Below are 18,112 nucleotides of genomic sequence, written 5' to 3'. Positions count from 1 at the left end.
CTAACTGGCTGATTTTGCATTTTTAAATCCCGCAACAAAAGGACTGGTGCATAAAGCAGTGCCAAGACAGCACAGACAGACTGAGAGGCGACAAAGAAAACGTTCCTACAAGGAAAACCTTTCTGCAACATTTTTTTAAAAATCTTAATTTACTGTGACATATTGATCAGCAATGTAATTTGGGGGCTTCGACATGACCAAAGGGAGAATTCCTTGGACTTGGAGCCAGTCATAGTGATGCAATCGGTTACGAGTCAACAGACAATTTCGCAGCCACTATTTCAATTTTTACCAAATCAGGCCATCATATTTTTATTATGTGATCAAGAAGACTGTACCTTCATAGACACTGTCTTGCTTTCCCAGAAGGTCAGGTGCCTGACCTTTATATCTGAAATAACAAAATCAAAAGATGTTACAGAAAATATATTTTACCTCCAAAAACAAATAAAAACAATTTGCAAGAAATACACATGAAATAAAAGGTCTAATTCCATCTTTCTATAATAGTGGGGCAGCCCCTCCGCCATGTATTTTTTTGGCTGTACTAGAATAAAGAGGCACTCTCTTTGTCAAGTGTCTGGACAGTTATCTTAAAATGTAGAAAGTTTTTTTTGCTCTAGGCATGTTCATCCAGCACAGAGCAGGAGATATGAATGATGAGGATAAAGTTATTCTTTGTTGTAAGCAGGGCTGTGGACTCGGACTCGGGGACTCGGACTCTGTCATTTTTGCTGGACTCGGACTCGGTGCTGATTTTGACCGAGTCCACCGAGTCCGACAATAAAAAAAAATACGTTCAATTTTATTTTCATCATAGGAATACTGTCCACAGCCCTGCTTACGATCAATGCGGCCACGTTGAGTTGCACTTAGGCTAATGTTTACATTGTGTACCAATGTCAAGGACGATTATGTCACCCAGCTTATATCATTGATGTGTTTCGATAGTTGTGGGGTCGTCACTAATTATTTGTGTTTAGATAAATGTCTGAGCTATAATGGTGTCATTAATGATTAAAAAATATTATCTTACATTTCCTGTGTTTCAGAATGGTTATTTAATTGGGCGAGAGTATGTGTTTTCAAGCGTTTTGCCTCATGCCAATGGCACTCAGGGCTAAGGGTGGGCTTCAATGACTATTTTTGTAAAGCCACGCATTTAATACCATGTCAAATAATATATTAGAGTGGAGGTTATGTTCCAATGTATCCACTTCTATCGGTTAAATTGTCAACCGTACATTTATGACTACGCCATGAGTGATCTACGTTATGAACTAGCACAACTCTGGTAGGGCAGGGAAAATGTTATCGATCTGACGTCCGATTGGAACGTCGCCTCACTTTTACGTCCGCGCTCTCAGCAAGTGATCCTACATAAACCGAACCAGCCAGTGTGAAAGCAGTTGCGTTCGTTCTGGTAGATTTTGATCTAAATTAGCCTTGAATAAAGACTAAGCAGTTACATGAATTAACTGAAAAAATGGACACTTGCACTCGGACTCGGACTCGGTGGTCAAGAGGCCGGACTCGGTGCAAAAATCCGACCGAGTCCACAGCCCTGGTTGTAAGTTATATTTCTTTCATCTTTAATCAATCATTATTCTCAATTGCATAGAATATAATCGAGGGCCACATTAACATTAACTAGGCAGTCAATAAGACACATGAATGGACGAACAACTATTCACACCTTTGGGTGTTTTTTGGAATGTGGGATGAAACCAAAGTATGCAGGGGAAACTCATGCAGGAGGAATGAGGGAAAAAATAAGCAATTTGCATCTGAAAGGCCAGAGCTAAAATTCAAACTAAAAACCTCTGAGTTATTCATGTTTCAAACGAAGAAACTTGTACCTACCTTTCCACAACTGGAACTTTTGCCTTGCTTTTGATGGCCAAATATTTCTCTCGACAGGCACCACAAAGAAGGTAGTAGGGGTTTCCGCTGCCACACTCGCCTCCAAACCAGCCATCGACGTAGGAGCCATTGCTACGGTAGCCTTGCCGGTTGGCACTGCGACCACAACCAGGATGACTTTTCTTCATATGTTGATTGAAGTTGACTACATTTGCTTCACATAGTTCGCACACCACCATTTCATCGCGGTCATCCGTCTCGCACACGTGCTGTGATGTATGGCAATGTGTCAAAAAAAGAAATGCATTTGCATACATTAAACAATCATAGATTTACATATCAGAACACAATACAGTACTGAATTGAGCATTCATGAAATGGGGTTTCAGAGACATTATTAGTTCATGACAGCTGCTAGTGGCAGTGTAGTATCAGGCTTAGTGAATTATCTTCCCACATTTTGAAGCCTGAAAATCGTAATTAAGTTCATGCCAACTAAGTCAAGATTTGCTACCCTATTTTTCACACCATAAGGCGCACTGGATTATAAGGCATACCCTCATTTAATTTTTTATTTTAAAAATTAGTTCATATATAGGGCACACCGGATTAAAAGGCGCATAAAATAGAAGCTATACTCCAACAAAATGAGGTTGACTAGGGTTGCGGTATGCATCCACTAGCCAATAACCAATGAGCCCTCAGTAAACAATCGCGTTTCTTAAACTATCTCCTATGAAAGTGATCGGAACCGACTAAAGTTTGATCTAACACATTGGTACTGCTTACTTATGTTTCCCTTCCATATCGATCCGTAAATTTACTCGAAACATTAACGGAGCAGCCGATTTTGAAATGAAATAGCCTCGTGCATATAGCAGTTATCATTATAGCATTAGCCACCCGCAAACTTCCATGAGCCTCAGCTCGCAGACTCCCATGAGCCTCAGCAAAGTGTCATGGCGGCCCCATGTAAACAATCACGTTTCTCAAACTCTCTCCCATAAAAGTGATCGGAACCAACTAAAGACTGATTTAACACATTGGTGTTGCTTATTTATGATTCTGTTGGACATTGATCCATAAACGTACTTGAAAACATTAATGGAACAGACTATTTTGAAATGAAATAGCCTCGTGGGTACAACAGCTATTCAGTGATGCCCCCTGACCACGGTTGTCGTAATGCTGGGAAGCGATGCAACCTTGTAATTTACTAGTCGTACTAAAACGTACTAAAACATTTTGGCAGAGCGCTGTGTACAACCAGTATGGATCAACAAATTCATCAATTGATCCATACATAAGGCGCTCTGCATTATAAGGGGCACTGTGTTTTTTTTTTAGTATATTGTAAGTTTTTAAGTGCGCCTAATAGTGCGGAAAACACGGTAATTTGACTAGATTGTTTGTGAGGGGTAATGCAGGACAACTAAGACCTGAATTCATGATGGCAACCCTCTGTTCATAGCATAAAGTCACACACACCCATGTTGGCCAATCCAGTACCTCCGGGATCCACATTCCCAGAATGTCAGTGTCACTGGCAAGGTCCTGGCCAAACATGACCTCCATCGCTTCTTCATCTAGGTCCATCTCGAGCTCTTCATCCAGAAGAGTGAAGTCGTAAAGGGCACCGGGATCTTGTTGCGGCAAGTGAGATGGAACCTCCCTGCGCGACTGGCTGTGTTGGGCCTGCACTGACCGGTACAATCCAGCTAACAGAGTGGAGACGATTCAAGTGGTTTCAGGAAGCCGGATCTTCATTCAGATTCTGATTTTAATCACTGTAAAGATGTGTAATTCTCACCAGCACGGGCAAACAGTCTGCGTGCAGCCAGGTCAAAGTGGTGCTTCCTGGAAACAGCAGAACGTCCTCTCAGGGAAATGCCACTAGAGGCATTAAGAGCATTATCCTGCTCTTGTCCCTCTGGACTACAGTGCGCACAAACAGATTAGCATTTAAACATTGATCAGTGTCTTTTTCACAGGTAGGGGAGCACAAGTCTTGACTCCCACAAAATCCGTTACTGTATACATCCAATTACAACACACAACAGATTATGCATTTTAATGCAGTTGTACCTCTCACTAAAGCCCTCCTCCATTTCGGAAACATCCGCAATGTCTCCAGGTGAGGAAACATAGGTGTTTCTGTCCCGAGACTTTCCTCCAGCAGATGCTGTTCCACCTGAACACAGGGAGTCAGACACACCACCTCCACTGCCTCTTGTGTTAGGCTCATCATGCCCGTCATCTGTACCAGGATGTTCTATCATCCACATTGCTAGCACTGTGATGTTTTGGGCATCTGCTTCTCCTCTTGCACCTGGAAAAGAAGAGACATCTAACCGTTCAACACAATCTAATTTGGATTTTTAAAAATCATGGTTACTCTGCTGTTCTTTAATGACTGTGATTCTATGTAAAATAAATAGTGCTAATTTAGTAGAGACGGACCAGTTGCTTCCAAAGCTTTGGTAATTTGGCGTAGGGAGAAGCCCATCTCCAGTAAGGGTACAGCAATTGCGGGAGGTGGTGGAGATGTTGACAGCCTGCTGCTCGGGTCTGACAGAGCTAAGGCAATAAAGAGCCATGGTTAGTGAATAAAATATAGTAAAGAAATATCAATATTAGGGCTATCATTCAGTTAAATTTTTAATTGTGCCTTAATGGCAAGCTTTTCATTGTTAACAAACAATTAATGACAAAGTAATTTTATCGTTTGTTTAAAACAAACAAACTACAAATGAAAAGTGACATAAATGAGTGTAAACATGACACATTCAACTCCTGGTAATAACACAAACATACAAATATGATAAGGAGTGACGTTCTTATGACTTAATAACGTGTGTTTTGCGCGACGACCACAAGGGTGACACATCAGTGGATTTGCATTCCTGTCTCATCCCACTCCCACAGAAAAAAAATCCTGTAAAGTCCCATACGGGATCATAGTAAAAGAGAAAAAAATTCCTGCCCTTTCCCAGTAAAAGTGTCATGCGGTCGCGTTTATTTTTCCGGTTTTCTGTCTCGTCGGTGTCGTAACTTTACTTCCTGTTTTATTTTGTCATCCCTTCCGTTTTAGTTCGTGTTTCCTTCCTCGGTGTTTGGTTGTCTTGTCTTCCCTGATCCCGATTGTGTGCACCTGTGTAGTTGACACTAATTGTCAGCACCTGTGTCCCCGCCCTTTTGTGTGTATTTAGTCCGTGTCTTCCCCTTGTCTTGTGCCAGTGTGTCTTGCCTCGTCCCGACCACCAGCGATTCTTTGACGTCCGAGCTCTCAGTAAGACTCCTCCTTTTTGTCTCGCCACAGAGCGACGCTTTTTGTTAGTGCCTTGATCCCCATAGCCTTTTTGTCTCGCCCCCGAGCGACGCCTTTTGTTAGTGCCGTGATCCCCATAGCCTTTTTGTCTCGCCCCAGTGCGACGCTTTTGTTTGAACTTTTTGCCACGTGTTTTCCCTCGCAAGAGGCGTTTTGAGTTGTACTTTTGATCAGTGTGTGTGCTGGAATAAATCAGAGAAAGAAACGACTCTGCATCCGAGTCCTCCGCCTTGTTCCCAGCCTGACAGTACACACTGGCCAGACATGGACTCGGCAGAGTCGGAGCACCTGTGCACCGCAGTGCGCTCCCATGCCTCACAGCTCGCCCAGCACCAGAGGCAAGTGGGCGACTTGGGTGAAGAAATCCGAGGACTCGCTAAGAGTCAAGAAGACTTCAGAGGAGCGGTCGCCACCCAAGTAGCAAAGCTGGGTCAGCAAATGCAGGACGTGCTCTCGCTCTTAAACGCGGGACCAGCAGCGATCTCCAGTACACCCGCTGCTTCCCCAGTTACTCCCCTTGCAATAGCTCCCATGACCGGCGGTGCCAGACTGGCTCCTCCAGAGCGCTACTCCGGTGAACCCGGCCTTAGCCGGGCCTTTATTACTGAATGCGAGATGCACTTTGAGAGGTCCCCAGCAGATTTCCCCACCGAGCGCTCCAAGGTGGCCTACATGGTATCATACCTGACGGGAAGGGCCCGCACGTGGGCCACCGCGGAATGGGCCAGGGATTCCATCTCCTGTCGCTCTCTCCCCGCTTTTATCGAGGCTCTGCGAACGGTGTTCGACCCAATCTCCGCTGACCGAGAAAAGGCTCGCCAACTCTGTCAGATAGTCCAGGGACAAGAGACCGTCGGAGACTACGCCATCCGTTTCCGGATGTCATACAGTGCCGTCGCGGTTGGAACGCGACGGCACTGTATGACATCTTCCTCCGGGGCCTCTCTGGATCCATACAGGATCAGCTAATCCCCCTAGATCTTCCCACCGACCTCGACGCCCTCATCGCTCTGGCTATCCGCACAGACAACCGGCTGCAAGAGTGGAGGAAGCACCGAAGCAGGAACGCCCCCGCCTTCGTCCCAGTAGCCGGTCCTTCCGTCCTAGACGCTAACCACTCCAGGCCGGACGGGGATCGGCAGCGCCAGGAGCCAGAACCGATGCAGTTGGGCAGAGCTAAGTTAACAGAGGAGGAGAAGTTACGGCGACGCCGGGAAGGAAGATGCTACTACTGCGGTGAGCTCGGACACCTCCTCCTCTCTTGTCCGGTGAGGAGGACCCTGAAGGTAAGCGCCTTCTCTGCGGCTCTGTCCCCGGGGCGAGTGCTCCCCAAGGGCAGGATTACACAGCTGGGAAAAGAAATAGAACTTGAAGTGCTAATAGACTCAGGAGCGGATGAAAGCTTGATAGACTGGGCATTTGCTCGCCGATGGGGGGTAAAGACTGACCTGCTGAACACTCCCGTGAAAGCTAAGGCACTCAATGGACAGGCACTTTTTGAGGTAACTCACATAACAGAACCTGTCTCGCTGTCGATTGGGCCCCACCAGGAGAATATACGGCTACATGTCGTGACCTCTCCAATGAACCCTCTCATTCTCGGGTATCCATGGCTTCAACGCCACAACCCCGCTATAGACTGGGGATCAGGGGAAATAACGGGATGGGGGCCCGACTGTCATGATTCCTGTATCAAGTCTAACCCGCGCGCTGTGCCTCCTGCTCTAGACGCGCAAACCCCAGACTTAACCGGGGTCCCTGCGTGTTACCACCAATGGGCCGAGGTATTCAGCAAGGCCAAGGCTACCTCCCTACCTTCCCACCGTCCGTATGATTGCGCCATTGAAATCCTGCCGGGTTCAACTATACCCAAGAGGAGGCTTTATTCTCTTTCGGGACCTGAGAAGCAAGCCTTGAACGAATATATAGACTCCTCCCTGCAAGCAGGACTGATTCGACCATCGTCGTCGCCTGCGGGGGCGGGGTTCTTTTTCGTGGGCAAGAAGGACGGCACCCTACGTCCCTGTATTGACTATAGTCCCCTCAATCAGATCACAATCAAGAACCGGTATCCGCTCCCACTGATGTCGACCGTGTTCGACCAATTACAGCAAGCCCGGGTGTTCACAAAGTTAGATCTGCGCAACGCATACCATCTAGTGCGCATCCGGGAAGGGGACGAATGGAAGACAGGGTTCAACACCCATCGAGGACACTTTGAATACCTAGTCATGCCATTTGGCCTCACCAATGCTCCCGCTGTGTTTCAGGCCATGATAAATGATGTTTTGAGAGACTGTTTGGACCGTTTTGTGTACGTATATTTGGATGATATTTTGATTTATTCCCCGGATCTGAAGACCCATAGGTTTCACGTCGAGACGGTGCTGCGACGACTCCTTGCACACCAACTGTACGTAAAGGCCGAGGAAAGTGAATTCCACAAGAACACCGTATCTTTTCTCGGTTTCATCGTAGCCCCGGGCAAAGTTGAGATGGACCCGGCGAAAGTTAGCGCGGTAACGGAATGGCCTACCCCTGACTCACGCAGAAAGGTGCAGCAATTCCTGGGCTTTGCCAATTTTTATCGGCGGTTCATCAAGGGCTTCAGTGCCACGGCGGCTCCCTTGCACGCGCTCACGTCTCCTAAGGTTCCCTTCCGCTGGTCGGCGGAGGCGGAGGCGGCCTTCCAGGAGCTGAAGAACCGCTTCAGCACCGCTCCCATCCTCACGCTTCCCGACCCGTCACGACAGTTTGTGGTGGAGGTGGACGCCTCCAATCGAGGAGTAGGGGCCATTCTATCACAGAGAGCCAAGAGCGACAACAAGCTCCATCCGTGCGCGTTCCTGTCTCGACGGCTGACGCCCGCCGAACAGAATTACGATGTGGGAGATGGCGAACTGTTGGCAGTAAAACTGGCATTGGAAGAATGGAGACATTGGTTGGAGGGAGCACAGCAGCCTTTTTTGGTCTGGACAGACCATAAGAATTTAGAATACATAAAGTCAGCTAAGAGATTGAATTCCCGCCAAGCCCGCTGGTCACTTTTTTTCAATCGTTTTAACTTTTCTCTGTCTTACAGACCGGGAACCAAAAACACCAAGCCTGACGCCCTCTCCCGTGTCTACAACTCAGATCCAGAAATTAAGAAGCCCGAATCCATTCTGCCTCCTCATTGCCTGGTGAGAGCAGTGACCTGGCCAATCGAAGGCCGGGTACAGTGGGCCAATGGTAACAAGCCACCCCCTGTGGTTGACCGGAGAACAGACTTTTTGTCCCCGATCAATTACGATCCCAAGTCGTCCATTGGGCTCACACCTCCAGACTCTCCTGTCATCCGGGCATGCGCAGAACCCTGTTTGTCATCCAGCAGCGATTCTGGTGGCCCTCCATGAGGGCAGACGTCAAAGAATACGTTGCAGCCTGTCCCGTCTGAGCCCGGAATAAGAACTCCCACGGCGCCCGTATGGGGTTGCTGCATCCCCTACCCATTCCTTCGCGTCCGTGGGCAGAGATATCATGGACTTCGTCACCGGGCTTCCGGCCTCGCATGGGCGAACCACCATACTCACGGTGGTAGACAGATTCTCAAAGATGGCTCACTTTATCGCCTTGCCCAAGCTCCCGTCCGCTAAACGAACGGCCACAGTGATGATGGACCACGTATTCCGGGTTCATGGGTTCCCGAAAGACATTGTTTCTGATAGGGGGCCCCAATTCATATCCAGGTTTTGGAGGGAGTTTTGCAGGCTCATAGGGGCAACCGTGAGTCTCACGTCGGGCTATCATCCGGAGGCAAACGGGCAGACGGAACGCATCAACCAGCAGTTGGAGACAAGTCTCCGCTGCCTGGTCTCCCAGAACCCCTCCTCGTGGAGCAAGAACCTCACCTGGGTGGAGTATGCCCACAACTCCCTGCCCACCACGGCTACAGGTATGTCCCCATTCAAGTGTGTGTATGGCTACCAGCCCCCAGTCTTCCCTGACAGTGAGCCGGAGGTGACGGTGACCTCGGCCCACGCCTTGGTGCGCCGCTGTCGTCGCGTCTGGTCGGCGGCACGGGCCACGCTGGTCCGACAGGGGGACCGGGTCAAGCGGATGGCTGACCGGAGGAGACGTCCGGCGCCCGTGTACCAGCGAGGTCAACGTGTATGGCTGTCCGCCAAGGATCTCCCCCACCGGGGGGACTCCAGGAAACTGGCGCCTCGCTTCGTGGGTCCGTTCCCCATCGCCAAGGTCGTGCACCCGGCCGCGGTGCGTCTCCGCTTGCCCAGGTCCCTTGCAGTCCACCCCACCTTTCACGTCGGGAAGGTCAAGCCGGTTGTGGACAGTCCATTGGTGCCAGATCCTGCGCCGCCCCCGCCTCCGCGGACTGTGGGAGGTGGGACGGCCTACACCGTGAAAGAACTGTTGGACGTGCGCAGAAGAGGCCGGGGCTGGCAGTACCTGGTGGACTGGAAGGGTTATGGGCCGGAGGAGCGGCAATGGGTGCCGCCTAGTTATATTTTGGACCCGGGACTGTTTGAGGACTTTTATGCAGCTCACCCTGAGGCTCCTGGGCCGTCTGGGATCTGGCCCTAGGGGGGGGGGGGGTTATGTCATGCGGTCGCGTTTATTTTTCCGGTTTTCTGTCTCGTCGGTGTCGTAACTTTACTTCCTGTTTTATTTTGTCATCCCTTCCGTTTCAGTTCGTGTTTCCTTCCTCGGTGTTTGGTTGTCTTGTCTTCCATGATCCCGATTGTGTGCACCTGTGTAGTTGACACTAATTGTCAGCACCTGTGTCCCCGCCCTTTTGGGTGTATTTAGTCCGTGTCTTCCCCTTGTCTTGTGCCAGTGTGTCTTGCCTCGTCCCGACCACCAGCGATTCTTTGACGTCCGAGCTCTCAGTAAGACTCCTCCTTTTTGTCTCGCCACAGAGCGACGCTTTTTGTTAGTGCCTTGATCCCCATAGCCTTTTTGTCTCGCCCCCGAGCGACGCCTTTTGTTAGTGCCGTGATCCCCATAGCCTTTTTGTCTCGCCCCAGTGCGACGCTTTTGTTTGAACTTTTTGCCACGTGTTTTCCCTCGCAAGAGGCGTTTTGAGTTGTACTTTTGATCAGTGTGTGTGCTGGAATAAATCAGAGAAAGAAACGACTCTGCATCCGAGTCCTCCGCCTTGTTCCCAGCCTGACAAAAAGACTCCTATCCTGCCATGCCCCCGTTCAGAATGACTCCCATTCCCGTACTACTGCCATTTTGGATGTCAGCCGTATTAAAAAAAAAGTTTGTTTATATGAAAAATAATGAAGTTATCAAATTCATTATAGAAAGAATATTAACTTTCTTAGTATCCGTTTAAGACAAATTAGCAGTTCTAAAATTGAAAATGTTTCCATCTAATCTATGTAATCGCGATGGGTCGATCACACTCATGGTATCGGCATCTTAAAACATCGATGAACAGAACCGGGCCGATGACATTGTCAGGCAAGGTAAGTATGGTATACTTACAAGTACCAGATCTGTTTTGCGGTCTATTGGGCTGTGAGTCTGGGGAAGTGAGACTCTGCCTGCGACCAATATCATCAGAAGGGGATGTTGGCAGAGATGACACTGGGGGTGTTTGTGCCCGCCGAGCTGGAACTAAGGTGGTTGTTGGGTAGCTGGAGAACATTTGTCTGTGTCAACAGAAAATCACCACAATTTCATGAATAAAATTAAAAACATTCCTCAATCCATACATTGATAGAATACCAGAACTCATTTGTTGCTATCATTCTGATTCTGCTTGCTCGTGAAAATTTTTATCATTAATAATCAAAAATGCATCTATTAGTACATATGAAAAATCACGGTTTTTTTCATAGTTTGGGTGGGGGCTGGGCGACTTACACTGAGGAGCGACTTATATGTGAATTTTTTCACAAATTTTCAGAATTAAAAAAAAAGAAGAAAAAAAGTTAAACTGCGATAAACGAACCGTGATGTAGCAAGGGATTACTGTAATTTGAATTTTAAGTGACGTCAGTGGCGCGGCGCGGTAGTTGTTTACATAAAGGATAAAGATTCGATCACGAGATGACGAAGGGCCCCACGTACGACCGACATCATTAGCGGCTTTGTTTGTAAGTGACACGGAGGACGAAGAGTTTGAAGGTTTTAATGAGTTGAAGTGACACAGAAGGTTTGAAAAACTATTATGGCTTTTACGCACGCCCGGTCCTACTCGACGGAGCTCTCTTTCACCTTCGTGGATTGAAGTCGGGGGCTGGCGCTCGGCCGGGTGGCTGTCCAGGGACGGTGGATGGGGCTCGGACATAGCTTTTTTGCACGCCCGGTCCTACTCTACGGAGCTCTCTTTCACCTCCGTGGATGGAAGTCGGGGGCGGCGCTCGGCCGGGTGGCTGTCCGGGGACGGTGGATGGGGCTCGGACATGGCTTTTAAGCACGCCCGGTCCTATTCTATGAAGCTCTCTTCCACCTCCGTGGCTGGAAGTGCCACCTCCGGGGATGGAAGTCCACGCCGCCACACACCTGGAAGTCCACGCCGGTGCTTGGGGCCGTGTGGTGGTCAACTATTTATGTTATAGGTATTTGATATATTTTATTTCAGCAACTTGTATATGTTTTTATCGTTACAGTTCAGTACTTGTTGGCTCATTGAACTCTTGTTTTGTTAAATAAAGAGACGTTTACCAAACCCCCGTCTTTCCTTGTACTTTGTTAACGCTATAATATAGTTATATACTAGATCTGTGGAATAACGACGAGGCTGACGTCAGGGCGCACGCGCGGGGTTGTTGACAAAAGACGAGGAATTTGATCGATGGATTTAATGACTTGGAGTGACACAGATGGTTTGATAATATTGTTTATATGATAGTTATTTGATATATACTTTATATATCGTTATATGGGTCTGTGGAATATTTAGAATATTTAGAATATTTAGACGTCAACGGCGCGGCGTTTAGGCGGCATCGTTTCCATAAAGGACGATCGATGGATTTAATGAATTGGAGTGACACAGATGGGTTTATAAACGTGTTATTTATGTAATAGTTATCTGAATAACTCTGAATGTTACGTCAGGCCCGTTCTCAGCTCTTCTTTTATGTTTATGTCACGTTAGCATACCTATCGTTTAGCCTGTTGTTGCTTGTTCATGTCTGTTCTTGGTGTTGGATTTTGTCGAATACATTTCCCCCAAAATGTGACTTGTACTCCGGAGCGACTTATATATGGTTTTTTTTCACGTTATTGTGCATTTTATGGCTCATGCGACCTATATTCCGGAGCGACTTTTATTCCGAAAATTACAGTAAGTATGGATTTATAAGGATCCAGCCTATACAGGTAAGGAAGCCATGACCAAAAGGGATAGACTGTTGCAGAACAGAATATTGGTTCTGTGCAGTACTAAAAGGCATATCAAGAATAATGAACTGACATCTGTCATACTATAACATTCAAAATCCAAGGTCATTGTTTTTGAAATCATGCTAAGACGTGAAAAATGACTAATGTGCACAGCACATGACCTTACCTGAGAAGGCTGAGGGGCATGACGCCTGGAGACTCTGAGGCAGGGACAGTTTCTGTGTCTGTGACAGGTGTGGTTGCAGTGGTGGTGTCCTCTAAAGAGGAGCTCATGAAGGAGGTGGTACTAGAGGCAGAGGGGCTGGTGGTGACTGGGGTCTGTACCATCTGTTCACCCTCTACACCCTCGCCTTCACTTTCTGGCTCAATTCGCACACCTAAAACAAACAAAATGAAATATCCCAGTTATTTAGAGTATTTGCACAACAATTGTAGACAAAATTAAAGCAGTGGCAATAAAAAAAAAAAAAAGTTAGATCGACATCAGGCTGAGGTGGCAGAAAATAGCAGATATAGTAGTTAGTTTTGCAAATATAACCCAAAAAATCTACAGATTTTGTTTTTGTGTTGTTTTTTACCTAATGCATTTTGCATACATGATTACCGTATTTTTCGGACTATAAGTAACAGTTTTTTTTCATAGTTTGGCCAGGGGTGCGACTTATACTCAGGAGCGACTTATGTGTAAAATTATTAACACAGTATATTATTTCACATGTTATTTTCACACTAAACCTCATGAGGGCGCTCTAGGCCTGTGGAATAATTGGAACTGCAACTGACGGTGAGTCTGCCGTAAGCCACATAGAAGAGGAAGCACTGCATCTTCTACTTCCAAGGTTAGCGTTGTTGTTTATAAGTGACACAGAGGATGAACATTTCGTTGGATTTAATGATTTGGAGTGACGCGGATGGGTCGATGAACTTGTTAGCATGTTATTTATGCTATAGTTATTTGAATAACTCACTATGTTACATCAGGCACGTTCTGAGTTCCTTGATTATGTGTTTATGTAACGTTAGCATACTTGATTATGTCTTTATGTAATGTTAGCATACCGTACCGTTCAGCCTGTTGTTGCCTATTCTATTTTTATTTTAACTTGCCTTTCAAGATGACATGTCTGTTGGATTTTATCAAATCAATTTCCCCCAAAATGCAAATTATACTCCGGTGCGACTTATTTTTTTTTCTTCTTTATTAAGCATTTTATGGCTGGTGCGATTTATAATCCGGAGCGATTTAAAGTCCGAAAAATACGGTATATATGCACATGATTTTTTTCTTTTACATATGATATTGTTTTTAATTTTCTCACCAGGTTTAGCCTTTGCCCCATTGGATTCCTCCAGCAGGCCATTGACCACAAGCTTGTAGATCATGGCCTGTGCCCTCTCTAGGTCTGACAGCCCAAGAGCACGCTTGATGGGGGAGCGCAAGACTGCCCGCTTCACCATATGACGCATGAGAAATTGAAGAGTAGCCCTCATCTCCACCTCTTCTTGGCATATTGGAGATGTTGCAGTTGTGCTTGCACTGCCGTTGGCATTAACATCAGCATTGTGCCCAGTGGATTCTGGTAACACCTTAAGGGAGATACCAGGTTTGAATGATATCACCGATTTGAAATCAGAATAGGAATCAGGGAGCAAAAGCCACATTCGAAATGAAGGCAAACTGTATTTACTTGTCTTTCAAACTAATTTTCTTACACAACTAAGCTTACCAGATTACAGTGGTTTTACTAAACTAATTCTTTTATCAATCAAAATCTAAATTATAGAGTTGCTGTATTATGAGTACCTTTGGTATAAGCAGAAGCTCAGCATACTTGCTGCAGCTAAGCAGCACACTGAGGGTCTTCATAGCTCCCAGGTACAGATAGGAAAGCTGAACCGCATGGATCTCCGATTGGGGGGCAGTAAAAGTGGGATAGGGCTCATGACTGCGGGATCCATGCTCGTGGCCTTTCTTCCTGTTTCCCTCAACGGGAGCATGAAAAAGAGTGTCGTTTCCGCCTATTCCACCACCACCAGCTGAGGAAATGTCACTCTCTGACTTGGGTGCCACATGTGCCTTTACTTCATCCAGACTATGAGACACACGCAGATCACAGGTAACGGTATTTGGAACGGCTCCAGATCCAGTGCCAACATTGTCCCTTAGTTCATTATGGTTGGCCACTTCATTGTCTGCTTTGTCTTCACTACTGGTCGGCTCATGCCCTGTCGAGTGTGCATTGCGATGCTTCTTTTCGTGGCGCCGTGCACTGAGCTTAGCAGCTGTGTCCTCATGGATGCTGGTAAGGTATGTGATATCCAAAAGGAGCGAGGCTGTGAGGCCACGGAAACGTGTGACGTCGAAGGGCAAAGGCTCACAGGGTTCCAGGTTGTACAACGGCGTGTCACTAGGCGACCAGAAAATTGAGAAGCTTTAATGATGTGAGTCAAGAATTAAAACAGACAAAGGAAGGAAAAGGAAAGCGAGGGAAAAGGGCCAGAGAGAAAATTTGGAGGGATGGAAAAATAATGCCTGGGTTGGGAACAAAGTATGCCAAGAGGCATGCATGTAAAATAATAGATTATTAATGACGTGAAAGGGTAAAAAGTGGAAGTCTCATGCACAAAGGTTATTACAAGAAGCAGCTTGACAGAATAAAACACACAAAAATATTGTTTTAAAAATCCATGGTGTTACTATATATACATGTCACTACTATTGTGTAATATTCTTTTCTTTAACCATTAAACATGCAATTATTTCAACAGGGCATATACTGCACTTCTCAAGATCCCTGTAGTTACAAAACATTAAAGATGGGCATTAAGGTAAAACTAATCATGTGATTTACTAAGTACGCAGAACAAGTCAAATATGAACTAACCAGCTACAACAATGTAACTTGCACAATCAAAAATTAGACAAACCGCTTTCTAAATGGTAAATGGAGTGCACTTATATAGCGCTTTTATCTACACCACAAAGTACCCAACGTGCTTTTCAATGCCTCACATTCACCCACTCATTCATACACTAATGGAAGGCTGTTGCCATGCAAAGTGCTGCCAGGTCCACACTGGGAGCAAATTGAGATTCAGTGCTCAAAGACACTTCGACATGGTCACCAGGGTTGAGGATCAATCCTTCAACCTTAGAGTTGAGAGGCCAACACTCTACCACTGAGCCACGGCGCCAGAGCTTTGTGATACACATCATTCTATTAAGTTGCACAAGCACACTAACACAAAACTTTACTACAGTCAATAAACTGTTCTCAAATGCAGTCCTGTAACAGCTACCTGCTCCGAAAGTTACAAAAGTTGTGAAAATGAAGACGCCTGGGAAATCTGATTATATTCACCTACTTCCAGTCTACATTATACGTTTTATACAACATATATGCTGTACAATGAAAATATATTTTTAATTTGAAATGGCCTTGCAACAAACTTTGGTCTCTTACATTTAACTTGGAAAATAATTTGAGTAATGTTTTTCCATTGATCATAATAAAACACCACTTTTCAATCTTAAGCATGTGGGCAGCCTGGGCACGTTCTCCATTTTAGAAAATATTCATAGTTTAGAAGAGAATGATAATGTGAGTTTCTTTACAATAAAACATCCATTTGGAGATCATTTTCAAAACTTTCATTCTTCACCAAAACAATGCTATTGTACAAATGAAGGGCAAAAGTTTTTATCTCAAAATCAGGTCTGTGTTAGGTACCCCTCTGCCAGTTGCTGCCACACTCGGTCTGCATCCAATGCATCAAGATATATAGCAATTTGAAGAAAATAGCCCTTTCAATGACAATTTTAGCTTGATCGCTCCTAATTCTGCTAACACTTGACCATGCCCATCCTCAACATATCCTAACAAATTACTATTTTTTATGTAAGTCAAAATAATCATACATACTTAAATAAATAATACAATACCTGATGGTGATCTCAGCCTCATCCCACTGTACCTTGGCTGAGGTGCTGCCTTCTTTTACCACTCCAAGCAAAGTTGCATGCCGTCCCGTCTGCTTGTGAACACATCGTCCACCAACACGGAGACCTGCATCCGCACCCCCGATTACAGCCAACACTGGCCATACCTCAGTGCAGAGTGTCGTCAAGAGGTGCTCCGAAAGCTCTCCTAAGCCATGTTGTCGTCCGTGGCGCCCCCTTTCTTCCTCATTCCTAATAGGTGTTTCGTGACTTTCTCGCTGGGTGTCATGTTCTTCGCGACTCTGCACTGAGCGACTCTTTTTCAGCCTCTGACCACTACTGCTAGCAGAGGCACATGCTGTCTCTCTGAAGCAAGGCTTGATTTTTTGAAGACGTTCAACCATGGTTTTGTTAATTCGATGCGTCCAGTCATTAGTGCGGTGTAAGATTCGTATTAACTGTGTTGTGGCCTCCGCCAGGACGGTGGCCATCGGACTACAAACTGGATCTCCGGGCAAAAGGTCTCGAGGTGTACCCCGCATCTGCATGTCACCGATCTTAACCTAAAAGGATTGCACAGTGTAAGATCAGAAAATATACACTTGCCTTTATAAAACAAATATATTAATAACAAACACGAAGGCAAGTGACTATTTGCTTTCTCATTGCACACATGAAAGGAACACCTAAACTAACTTTATCAGAACAAATTCCAAGCCTGACTTCCCCAACTAACAAACTACAGAGGCAAATTTGGTCATGGAAACCAAAATTATATTGGGAAACATTTAATCATCAGGTATGTAATACTTTAGTGTTCAGTGAAACACATCACTTTTCTCTTGTGGGGTGTACACTTTTTTTCTCTTACCTTCTCCCCTGGGTTACTGCTGTAGAACATCACACAGGGAAATAGTTCTGTGGCGTCCACATCCTCAAAGGCTAACTTGGGTTCCTGTGGAATCACATATTAGCAGTTAGGGAGAAATACACAGTTATTTTATGCATTCCTTATGCATTTGCACGAGTTAGTTAATCATTTAATTAATTTCCCAGAACTAATACAGTAAACCCGGGGTGTCAAACTCATTTTTTTCGCGGGCCGCATTGTAGTCATAATTTCTTTCGGAGGGCCATTATGATTGTCAACCCAAGTAAATGTCTGAGCACCTCATATTATATACAGTAAAACCTACAAAACAAACTGACAAATAACTCGTTTTCAAATCAGTGTCATGCTGTCATGTGTCGTCCGGATCACTTCCTGTTTTATTGTGTGATTTTCCTCTCGTTCCAGTCGGTGTGTCCTTCCCCTGTGCGTCCGGTCATGTGAACCCCTGATTCCAAGTGTGTGCACCTGCGTCAATGACCAACTGTCTTCACCTGTGTTCCCCTCCTGTGTCCATATAACCCACGTCTTTCCCAGTATCCAGTGCCAGTGCGTCTTGCCTTGTAAGAACACTAGCGATCACGAAACCCTCGAGTTCCACGTAGAAGCCTTGTTTGAGCGACTTTGATCACCGATGTTAACGTGGTTACATCGCTATCTTGTTTTTGTATTTCCCTCGGTTCGAGGCGCTTTGATTTCCCCTTTTTCTCCCTCGGTTCGAGGCGCCTTAGTT

At 45.9% G+C, this 18,112-nt stretch overlaps 1 protein-coding gene across 6 annotated transcripts in view; it reads right to left on the bottom strand.

The window, feature by feature from the left end:
* Positions 1-18,112, bottom strand: part of herc1 (HECT and RLD domain containing E3 ubiquitin protein ligase family member 1) — an 85,457-nt gene that overhangs the window by 24,290 nt on the left and 43,055 nt on the right. For 4 of the 6 annotated variants that reach the window (XM_049718036.2, XM_049718038.2, XM_049718040.2 and 1 more), the window contains exons 36-47: positions 17,362-17,445; positions 16,494-17,053; positions 14,355-14,958; positions 13,870-14,137; positions 12,717-12,927; positions 10,682-10,848; positions 4,324-4,440; positions 3,949-4,192; positions 3,674-3,798; positions 3,352-3,581; positions 1,864-2,132; positions 339-391 (exon numbers count right to left, since the gene is read on the bottom strand). In XM_049718036.2, coding sequence (XP_049573993.1) covers positions 339-391; positions 1,864-2,132; positions 3,352-3,581; positions 3,674-3,798; positions 3,949-4,192; positions 4,324-4,440; positions 10,682-10,848; positions 12,717-12,927; positions 13,870-14,137; positions 14,355-14,958; positions 16,494-17,053; positions 17,362-17,445 — 2,932 coding nt within the window. The remainder of the gene's footprint in view (positions 1-338; positions 392-1,863; positions 2,133-3,351; positions 3,582-3,673; positions 3,799-3,948; positions 4,193-4,323; positions 4,441-10,681; positions 10,849-12,716; positions 12,928-13,869; positions 14,138-14,354; positions 14,959-16,493; positions 17,054-17,361; positions 17,446-18,112) is intronic. The other 2 variants (XM_049718039.2, XM_049718041.2) reach the window with 2 other exon arrangements.

This window comes from Syngnathus scovelli, chromosome 4 (assembly GCF_024217435.2).
Source record: "Syngnathus scovelli strain Florida chromosome 4, RoL_Ssco_1.2, whole genome shotgun sequence".
In the NCBI taxonomy this organism is placed as follows: domain Eukaryota; kingdom Metazoa; phylum Chordata; class Actinopteri; order Syngnathiformes; family Syngnathidae; genus Syngnathus; species Syngnathus scovelli.
The sequence above is the reverse complement of the archived record's forward strand: the minus strand, read 5'-3'. Positions and strand labels throughout refer to the sequence as shown.